At 44.5% G+C, this 11275-nt stretch overlaps 1 protein-coding gene across 1 annotated transcript in view; it reads right to left on the reverse strand.

Annotated features, from left to right (window-relative positions):
* Positions 1-2114, reverse strand: part of LOC131916173 (NACHT, LRR and PYD domains-containing protein 1a-like) — a 56415-nt gene extending 54301 nt beyond the window's left edge. Inside the window, exon 1 of the mRNA XM_059269484.1 lies at positions 1914-2114. Coding sequence (XP_059125467.1) covers positions 1914-2058 — 145 coding nt within the window. The 5' untranslated portion in view covers positions 2059-2114. The remainder of the gene's footprint in view (positions 1-1913) is intronic.
* Between the last annotated feature and the right edge of the window lie 9161 nt (positions 2115-11275).

The following is an 11275-nucleotide window of genomic DNA, read 5'->3' on the forward strand; positions in this document are numbered from 1 at the left end:
TTGTGAGCTTGGATAAGTTAACTTCTCTCTCTAGACCTTGTGCACTGAAGAGAGTTGGCTGTATTGTTCCTTGAGAAGAGGAAGAGGCAAGGATGTATGATGTGGCATAATATTTTTGTACACTGTGAAGATGTGTCTTCCCCAGTGTGCCTTCTGATTGGTTTAAAAAAGAGCTGAATGGCCAATAGCTTGTCTGGAAGAGGTTACATGGGAGAGAGGAAGAGGAGATGAATCGAGATGCAGGAGAGATGCCAGAGGACATGGGGACAAAACAGGAGGTGCAAGATGGAAGAGAGGTAAAAAGCCACAAGGCAAAACAAAGATTAATATAAATGGGTTAGTTTAAGTTATAAGATCTAGTAGGGACAAGCCTAAGCTATAGGCCAAACTTTCCTAATTAATAATAAGTCTTTGTGTCATTTTTTGTGAGCTGGTGACCAAAAGAAAAATCTGTCTATGGGTGTGGCCCAGGCCACACCAGTAAGTGAGAGTGAAATAAGGGGAGTTAGGAGAAGAAAGTGACTGAAGCTGAGGCAGGAGCATACCCTCTTCTAGTGATTCATCTCAGGAGAAGAGACCTTTTTGGATCTTCAGGACCTGCATGAGCCCCAGAGTCCTCATTGCCAACTCACATTTTGAGCTGAATTCTGGGAGCCTTTGGGCTAGGTTCACTGCTGACCCTCATGGTTTCTAGGTTTTCCTTGTGTCAAATGCAACTTCAGTATTGCATTGCCCAGAGGGAACCTTTCTATGTGACTCTTAGCCCTCACCATGGCTTCTCTGCCCTTCTATTTAAGTCCTTTATTCAGGTCCCCATACATGTGGATGGTCACTTGTGAAAAACCACTATCTATGTGAACTTTAAGTTCCTTTCACAGCTCCAAGTGTAGTTCATCTTTATTTTGCAACAGATTGCTTAAGTTCCCATTACCAACTTCCTTCATTCTCATGTGAGTGTCTCTGAGATTCATGAGCTAAGCCCAGTAATTCTGCTGAGATGCCTTGGCTAAAGGAATCCATGTTAAGTGTTCTCCTGGAGCCTGAAATGAGGAAGAATGGGTTCTGGAAATGAAACAGTTGTGTGGTTGTAAGAAACACAGAAGTAGGAGCCAGGGGAACAAACCTGGGGTCCTCTCTGCTTACTCTTATAGCCTTCTTCACTGTCACATGGTAGGAATGATGCTCTCAGAGTTGCTGCTGAGAAAAGTTCCTGTCCTGGGACCATGAAGTTCGCACATCTGTCCTGGTTCTACACTAGTCCTCTGAGTGGGTTTCTAGTTTTCTCTGTGAGCCTCAGCTCCCTTATGTGGGTTTCTGAGATTCTGTCCCATAGTGTTACAAACTATAATAATAGCAGCAGCAATTACATGGGCTTGTACTTAATAATACCTGAAGATTTATTGAATATTGACTATTTAATATTCAATGTGGATTGTCACTTTACCCCCACAACCCAAGGAAACAGGTTTTTACTTTCCTCCTGTTTCCTAGATGGAGACATGGAGGCTGAAGGCTGTAAATGACTTGTCTGGGTTGGTAGAACCAGGATTGGAGTCTGCCTCTGCTCAGCTTCAGTCTGGGCTTGTAACTTAGGTGTTATCAAGTGCTCCTTTTTGGAACTGGCTTGAACCCTGTGCTCACTCCTTTTAGAGCCATATGAATTCAGCCTCTCCCCATCACCACAGCTTCAGAGTGTTCCTTCCCAGGAGCCTGAGAATGTACTCCTGTAGAAGAGTGTGAGGCTCTAAGGTTCACTTAGGTGTTTCTGCAGGGCATCTGGTTTCAGACGCCTCTGGACCTGTGAATTCTTTTAACAGATTAGCCTGCCCATGGAAACCATGGCAGGAGGGCTCAGTGGTGATGAAGAGATCACAGTAGTGGTGGGTTGGGGTCCTTGGTGTACTTACTTAGGATCAAGTCCTTCTCTGCCTGGGATTTGGTCTGCTGTAGCTCCAGGTCCATCTGCTTTGTCTTATTGTGGGTAGGGTCCAAGACCTGTTGGCCCTTATGCTGAGCCTCCTTTGTGCCACTCGCCTTCTTGGACTTAGCTGCTCCCATGGTGATGGAGTCCCCAGATGATGCTTGGCTGTGCAGCTCCCACTGGTCCTGCTTCACGTCTCCCTTCTCTTGTTGCTCCAAGCAGGAGGCCAGTGGATCCTTGTCTCTGCCAGCTGTTTCTGTTCTGGAAATGGGTGTTTGACTGGAACTGATGGAGGAAACCTGGAAATAGAAAGAGCAGAGCAGCCTCTACAGGGACAATTGTCCTCTGGTCAGGACAACTGAAGGACTCCAGGCTCTCCTGGGGATGGAGACTGTGTGACCAGGTGCAGGGCTTGGGCTTTATAGGACAGAAGAGGGAACTCTGGGAGGGAGTTTATCAGTGATGTGTTCTCTATAGTTTCATGAATGATGCCAGTGATTGTTCTCTTTACTGAGCTGGCTTTCCTGTCAGGCAGGTGTGCTTATCATTATGCTGAGTTGCGGGATTCTTAGCTTGTCTAAAGTTTGTTCTTTTAGGTCATTAAGGTAATTTATCTGACCCCCGAGGAGAGATAAAAAGAAGAGGGATGTATTTTTTCATTGGCTGTTTCCTGCAGGAGGGGGTGATGAAGGTGGGACTAGGCTCTGTCCCTAAGGCTTAAGTTGGTATAGTTTGAGTTGACTTTATGAACCAGGAAAAGAATTTTAACTTGTTCTGCTGCAGTGGATCACGTGATTGCCACCATTCACTCCTGAAGAAACCTTTGAACACAGTTATTAGACAGGGATATAGTGACTAAGATTGGGGAAGCAATACGTTCCTAGTTAGAGTAGCCATTGTCCTAGTGATGGCAGTGATTTGATCCATGAGGAACTTGTGTAAACATTTTAAAGGACAGGAGAAATGGAAGTGTGAGGATAATGAGGAATGGAGAGATGAAGAGGAGGAGCCAGAGTGGCAGGGAATAAAAGCCTGTCCTTAGGAAGATGACTGTTACTGAACCTTTGTCTGGTCCTTAATTAAGTCTTCAGCCTCTCTACCCGCTTGGGTTTGCTGGTGCAGAAGCAGCGCTGTTCCTGGAGGAGGACACAGTTCTCACCACCAGCAGCACACAGGAGATCCAGGTCTCTAACTTTGGAGAACCACAGCAGCAAAGACTTGGCTCAGGCCTAGCCATGAAAAGTGATGGAGAGAGAGGAGTGGGAAGGTGGGCATCTGGAGAATGGAGGGTGGGAACTGTAGGGATGGGAAAGCAAGAAGATGGAAGGATGCAGGACATGGAGCAGGAGGATTAGAGGATGCTAGTCAAGGGAGAAGGGTTGGGGGATGGAAGAAAGGGGTGTTTGGATTCCAGAGAGAGGAGCGTGAGAGGATAAGAGGACACGGATGGAGGATGCAGGGATGGAATGTGCAGGACACTCACTATTCTGCTCCTCATCCTTTTCCTGTTCTACTGCCCCACTCTGAGGAGGTCAGTCCTTCAGCCATTACTGTGACAGAGGGTGAGGTGGGGAGAGGCAGCACATAGGGGACTCAAGAGCTTAGTCTCAGTCCAGGCTAGCCCCTGTGAAGAAATCTTTAGAAGTCTCTTGTCCCTGGGCACCACACAGGTTGAATACTCTAGAGCCAACTAAGCTGAAAGGACAAATTACCCAGAGAAAACCAAAGAGACACATGGGTAAGTATGGAGGGTAAGAGTGACCCATGACTTTCCCATAGGCCCTGATGAAAGGAAGTTGGTAATGGGATCTTAAGCAACTGACATGTCCTTTCTGTGACATGTCCAGGAGTGGACTTATTGAGATTAGTCTGACATTGGAGTCAGTGCCTCAGAGGAACTAAAGTTGTAGCTTCTGGGGACCTGAATCCCCTCTTCCCGGGGCTGTGGTTATCAGTCCTAAGGCAACTGGGTCTGAAGGATCCTGTGTTCTTAGCTCTCTACTGAGCTTGGCTATCCATACCACACCTCAAATAGTACATGAGATGCTAGATTTCTTAATAAACTTGCTTGGATTAATAAATCTGCTCATGTAAGACCTGCTGGTTCCAGCTGCTGCTTTTGTCTTCTTTGTTTCTCCTCCCTGTCCTCCCTCTAAACATCCCACTATTAACGATCCTTTTTCCTGCAGCTTCAGGTCAGACAGGAGAGAGGAGGGTGCAGGACAGACTATGACAGGAACAGGCACATGAAGCACACAGGGGAATCCAGCCACCTCCCTCCCACCAGAGCTGGCCTGCAGACTCTCCAAGCAGGGCTGAGCCTGGGTCCTGGCTCTCAGGATGGGTCACCTATGTCTGCCACAGTATGCCTTAGTGCATTCAGGCCAGGACTTCCTTCCCACAACTCAAATGGTTTGTGGACTCTGTTGATCCCACTACTCACCCTGCTCTTCTATGGGGCTCACTGATGTGTGTCCCAGGCCAAGGCTCCTCAGGCAGTAAACGTATTCTTTGAAAGTAAAAGAGACTCTGGCTCTTCCAAGAAGCCAGGCATCAGAGACTCTGTGCAGATGCTCTTCCTCTGAACCGTGAGAGTGGAGGTTGAACATTGTTCAGCTCATTTCCTGTTTTGAAGTCTGCAGATGCCTGGGCTGGAGGAGTCAGGTTTGAGAGCTTCATCCACGCCTGCAGAGGCCCTGCCTCCTGAGTGCAGGACTCATGTCTGAGCCTCACTTCACTCATCTACTAATGTGGGCCTCCCAGGTTTGCCAACAGGTCCCAGTTCAGCAAAAGCTCCTGGATCTCCCCAGGTTTGTGCTCTGGATCTCTGCACTCCCTCTCCTCCCTGTAGCCTGCCCAGCCCACAGGCTCTTCATTTCAGGAAGTGGCTCTCAGGCCCCAAACTCTGGGTCTTTTCTCACTCCTGGACTCTCCTAAATCTCAAATCTGGTATTTGGCTCCTTCTAACATGTTTTGTTCTGTAGGTGTGTGGTGTGTGTGCATGTTCATGTGCATGTGGTCTCACATGTTGTGTGCATGTGTGTGATCTGAAAGCTTACGGATTTAACTAGTCTAACTAGTCATCTAGCTGAGGGTACTTCTTGTTTCCTCCTCCTGAGCTCTGGGATGACAAGCCTGTAGCTATCCCAGCATGCATTTGTGAGGATGCTGGGATCAGAGCAAATGTCCTCATGCTTGCATAGCAGGTGCTTTATCCACTGATCCATCTCCCCAGCTCTGACACTGGCTTTTAATCAGATCTGTAATCTGACTCTTCTCACTGTGCCCAAGGAGAATGCTGGTCCAGCCAGCATCTTGGGTCCCTGTTCCAGCATCCTAACTCTCCCAGCTGATACTTCATGGTCTATTCTCAGTCTTGAAGTCAGAGTCATAGTCGAAAATATAAATCAGTTTAAGTCACCTCTTAGTCAAATCTCCTATCCTTTCTGTCTCATTGTGAGGGACATACTGGTTCCATTCTGTGGTCACTGGCTCTACATGACCCTCTCCATCCCATCCTGCCCTTTTCTGACATTAGATCCCACTTCATGCTCCTCACTCACTCTTCTGTGGGTTATCTACTCTACCCTTCCATTCCTTGAACACACTAGGAACTTGCTCACCTCAGGACCTTTGCACTGACTTCACCATTCTTTTGGAACGACTTTCTACTAGGTAGAAGCTTGCTGAACCTTTTCGAAAATAGCACTGACCTTCCAGAATTACCCTCCTTTATTCTTCTGTTTGACACTTGTTACCACCCAACAGAACAGACTTGATTTGTTTCTGTCACTTCTACTTACAAAGAGCATGGAAACTCTTGGAAGATAGGATGAAGTGTGTTTATTGATTGTTATATTCCATGGACTCAAGTTAGTGCTTGACCCACAATATAAGCACAAAAGTCCTTACAGGGTCTGAGAGGTGGTTATTTCTTTATTATATTAACATTTATCTATTTGTGTATGATGTGTGCATATGTATGTGTAGTATGTGTTTGTGGTGTATTTGTGTGTGTGTGTCTGTGTGTGTGTGTGTGTGTGTGTGATCTGTGTGCACATGCCATGGAGTACATGTGCAGTCATAGGACAACATTTAAGATCCAGTTCTCTCTTTCTACCATGTGTAACCCTGCAGTCAAACTCAGGACATCAGGCTTGATGGTAGATGCCTATTGAAAGGGAAAGTATTGGCTCAGGACCCCAAGGACCAAATTCTCAGTGCAAAGGAGATTTGTTTGTCCCAGAGGGACAGAAGAGGGCAAGGATAAGGGACAAAGATGGAAGATAGAGGAAGAGAGAGAAGGGGAAGGGAACAAGGGAAAAGGGGCAGGGTATTTGTCCTGGAGGACAACAGACTGCCTCTGGATAGAGAGGAGACAGATGTGGCCCTTAGGAAAAATGACAGTTTAAAGGCACAAGTGGGAACCCTGTGTTGGGATGAGGTGTTTAACTTCAATTGGGCATGTGAATTAGGTGAGCCAAAGGGGGCTTTTGATTCCTGGATTTCAATACTTTGCTAGCTGAAACTTGGTTGTCAGTCTCAAGAGGAGGGATTAGCCAGATAAGGGTATGGATCTTGGAGGCTAGCTTCAGGAATGTAATTTAACAGTTTATATCAGAGCAGAGGGAATTGGAGAGAAGGACAAGGGCTGCCAGAGCCACATGTTGGAGTGGGCTAGTGTCCCTTCACTTGTGTGCAACTCTTCCTGGGAAAATGTGGTTTACAGGAGGGCCATGACCATTGTGAGTGGTGCAACCCCAGGGCAGGTGGTCCTGGGCCATGTAAGAAAGCAGGCTGTGCAAACCCAGGAGAGCATGCTAGTAAGCAGCACTCCTCCATTGCCTCTGTTGCAGTTTTCTGACCCTTGGTTCCTGCCCTGTTTCCTAGCAAAGACAGTAGGCTTTCACTATAAAGTGAAATCAATCTGTTTCTCCCCAAGCTGCTTGTGGTCAGTCAGTCATGGTGTTTATCTAGGCAATAGAAACCAAATAATGACATCTGTGTCTTAACGAATTTCCCTCTAAGATGGAGATTTCACTGCCTTCACCTGTTGAATCATCTTGCTGGCGCCCTGAGAGATTTGTCTTGTTATTCTTATCCTTAATTTTATTTTTGAACTGTGAGATGCTGTGGTGGATTGAGTGAAAATGGTCCCTACAGGCTCATATATTGGATGCTTGGTTTCCGTTTGGTGGAACTGTATGGGAAGGATTAGGGGCCCTTGTTTGAGGAGGTTTGTCAAGTTGGTGGGCTGTACGGTTTCGAAAACCCACATCATTCCCAGTTAGTTCTCTGTCAGCATTCTGTTTTGTGTGGGTCAGTTGAAGAAAAATGGTCACTCCAAAATGTAATTCAGGCTCAGCAAAAGGACCAGGGGGAAACAATCTCCAGGGACTAACCCCTGTGGCTTTGGAAAAGCCTCCTTTATTGTCACACAAATCACACCTCCAGCAAACCAATTTCTGCATACCAAAACCTCTGACCTGCAGTTGTTTGAAGGAACCATTTGCCTAAGCAGTTCTCAACCATGAGACTTCCTTGTTTGCCAGGTACTCCAAGACTAAGTTATGCAAATGTTCTGTAATTCCTTCAAAAGAACAGCTCAGATAACAATCCCTGACTTAGACAAAAGGTAGTTCAAAGCCTAGGTGCTATCTCTGAAATTCAAGCTATATGCAAGGGTTCTGTGGAATCTCTTGCTACATGTCCCTTCTTTGTTTAAGCTATAATTAATTATGTTGAAGATTATGTAGCCTTATGGTAAATATATTCTTTTCTCTATTGTGTTGTTTCACAATCTTAAGCAAATAAGCCAAAACACAATTTTTAAAAAGATTTAATTATTTATTATATATACAAGTGTTCTGCCGGTATGTGTGCCTGCATGCCAGAAGAGGGCACCAGATCTCATTACAGACGGTGAGCCACCATGTGGTTGCTGGGAATTGAGAGCAAGATCTCTGGAAGAGCAGCCAGTGCTGTAAACTGCTGAACCATCTCTCCAGCACTGCCAAAATACATTTTAAAGCCAATAAAGTTATTATTGCTATAACAAGGGTAGCAATTGCTAGAACAAGAAATTTATTATGATGTGCATGATTAAAAGAGGCTAAGGCATCTACAAGGCTTTCTATAACATCCATTCCTGTCTTGTCAGGTAACCTTTTTGAAAAGATTTCCTTAATTTCTTGCTGTAAGTCATAAATCATTTGAGAAGATCTAGGATGACCCATCAAATGCATCTTAACCTTTTCCCAGTCATACCTGATATTATTGAACTTCAAAGGTATAATACAATAAGATGGAACAGTCCAATCACATTTTAATTTTATCTGTTCCTTCAACATTTCTAACTGATCTCCTTTAGTATTGAAGCTTGTCTCAAATCAGGTTATCATTAACTATGACACTATGTATTTTATTCTGTTGAGTCCAAAGTTCTGTAAAATAGTTATGCCAACAAACTGAGCAGTTTGAATTTCTTGATGAAGCCCCAGTCCAGCTATAGCAGCTATAATAGTTAATGTAATAATTCCCATAACCATAGCAGTAATCAGTCCAATTATCTGAAGAGTTCTTCTTAATACTCTTTTAGTGAGCTTCTGTATTAGAATCATTACAGTTGAGTCTTGCCATGGTCCCGACTGCTTCACCAGTATCAAGACTGTTGGCCTTGCTCTAAGAATGTATAAACTTTCAGAGGTGGCATTTAAAGACATACTAGAATTAACACAGATATGAAGAATACAGTGTCCACAAGTGATACTAAAGTTATTAGGGTGCCATTGTATAGGCCCTTTCAGTAACTAATAAGATAATGGTATACATGCTACAAAGGGATGACTTTGATTTAATCTAAAAGACAAAGTATATTTATCATCCTTAATGTTTAACTTTCCTCCCCATGCTTTAAGAGGGCTGAAAGCACTTTCTAATTTCCATAACTTAGTCTGAACTGAATTACCAAATTTCAAGAGAGGACCTGACTTGGATTCCAACTCCATGCCATCAAATAGGTTAATTAACAGTAGAGCTAATTTCCATAGTTCCATTTGAATTATACCATTATCATCTCAATTCTGAGTGAGAATATTTTCCCTGAGGGAAGCTATAAGGGCTCTAATCAATAACTTCTCCAAGGGAGATATTAATAATCACCTGAGGTTTCTCACTTTTACATTGCTGCCATTGTACCCAGTCAGATTCCTTGTTGGTAAACTTCATCTCACAAAAGGGCAGATTTAAGGAACTAGTAGCATTAATCTCTTGTCCACTAAAAGCAGATGCATAAAGCATATAAAACTTAGGAAAATCCTGGGTAGTATTAACTATAGATAATCACACTTGAAAAGTTATATTTAGACTTCAAATTCCATTTCCCATACTGGACCTGCCCGGACTGAATCTACCAGGTTGAGCTGAATCCCCAGGGGAGTCCTTGCCCTGGAGGAGATGGGAATGTGGGGTGGGCTGGGGGGAGGGAGAGGTGGGAGGAGGGAGGACAGGGGAATCCGTGGCTGATATGTAAAATTAAATCAAATTATAAAACATAAAACAAAACAAACAAACAAACAAACAAATAGAAATTCCTTGCATTCCCATAGTATACTTTATGATTTCCTTACCCTCCTCTATAGGCTTAGCAGCTCCTCAGTTGTCATAGAGACCAGGTAGCCAAGTAGATTCATTAACCACCACAGGAATATCCATATTGTAAGTAAGTTTTGCAACTCTGTGGGTTTGGTCCCAGGTTTTGGCACCAAAATGTAAGTAACTGTGTTGCAACTCTGGGGGAAAGGTATCCTGAGTACTTGGGGAGTCAGGCAACACCTTGAGCTTCTAGCACAGCTCTGATGCCTGGAGCTGCAATGAGACAGGTCAGCCCCACAGCTCTGATGCCTGGAGCTGCAATGAGACAGGTCAGCCCAGAAGGAAGGTATTTTGACTGTTAGGGAGAGTCAGGCCTGGAGCTGATAGGACAGCTCAGCAGGGAAGGGTATCCTGACTGTTTGGGAGTCAGGCTATACCTGGTGTGGTGGGGCATGTTCTCCTTGCAGGATATAGCAATCCTGTTCCTCTCCTGGAGAGGTGCTACAGCTGAGCTTTGCTCAGCTCCCACTTAAGAGGGCTTCCTAGCAGAGCTCTGCTTCCTCTCTGACCTAAGATGTTGCTTCTTTTGCTTCACTCTGCAAAAATGAAACCCCTGCAGAAATGTAGCAATTTCCTCTGGCTCTGGGTCTGAAGAAAAGTGTTACTTTTTCAGTTTCCCTTTGCTCAGCCCCATGAGGGACTTCTCAGCAAGGTTCTTCTGTTAAGCTCCTGCTTGCTCAGTTCCTTGAGGGACATCTCAGCAACTTTTTTTTCTGGTCAGTTCACTATGGAACATCTTAGCAATCTTCTTCTGTACTGGTGAGTGAAGATCTTCACACCCAAAACTCTTTTGAGAAAGATTTATTTGGGAAGGAGGAGTCCAGGAGAATGGCTGCCTCTACCAGGGTGGATAGAACAGCCCACAACTGATCAGGAAGGGTGGTTTATATAGGATGTTGCTGCTAACCAGAGGAAAACGTAATGAAATTCAGCTACTATCACAAAAATTACTACTTGGAAAAGTCAAGGACCTCTCCAAAGATCAAGCCATGGCTTAAGAAGTCTTGGTGATATTTTAGCTTTTGTATATATATTAGCTGGTTCCTACAGTGATTTTCTTGTAAAGCTATGTGTGCTTTCAAGAACTCCTAACAGTGTTATTTATCTAAAATACCTATCAAGCATCCAAGGCCAAATGAAACAACACCTGTCTCCTAGGTGAGAAGGGTAGATTTATTTCTTGTGCAATTTAGGGTAAGATGTGGCATGAATCTTAGAGAGTCTTATTAATAAAATAAAAACTGAAGCCAGTTATTGGGGTCAATGCTGGTAGATCAGAGAGACAGAACAAGCCACAGCTATCTCACCTTGCCAGTTCCTCAGCTGGTCCTGTTTCCTCAGATTGGAAGCCTCTGAGTCCTCATCCAGAATGAATCTCAGCTGAACTGTGTTGCTCCAAAGCCTGAAAGCTTAACCAGCCAAATGCTTAACCAGCCAAATGCTCCTTGTTTCTGGTCCTCACGCCTTATAAACCTTTCTGCTTTCTACCACCACTCCCTGGGATTAAAGGCTGCTTTCTGGGATTAAAGGCGTTAGTCACCATGCCTGTCTGTATCCTTGAACTCATGGATTTCTGCCTCTGGAATGCTAGGATTAAAGGCGTGTGCTATCACTGCCTAACTAGTGGCTTTTCTGTTCTCTGACCCCAGATAAGTTTATTAAGGTACACAATATTTTGGGAAACACAATACCACATTTCCT

This window comes from Peromyscus eremicus, chromosome 8a, assembly GCF_949786415.1.
Source record: "Peromyscus eremicus chromosome 8a, PerEre_H2_v1, whole genome shotgun sequence".
NCBI lineage: Eukaryota > Metazoa > Chordata > Mammalia > Rodentia > Cricetidae > Peromyscus > Peromyscus eremicus.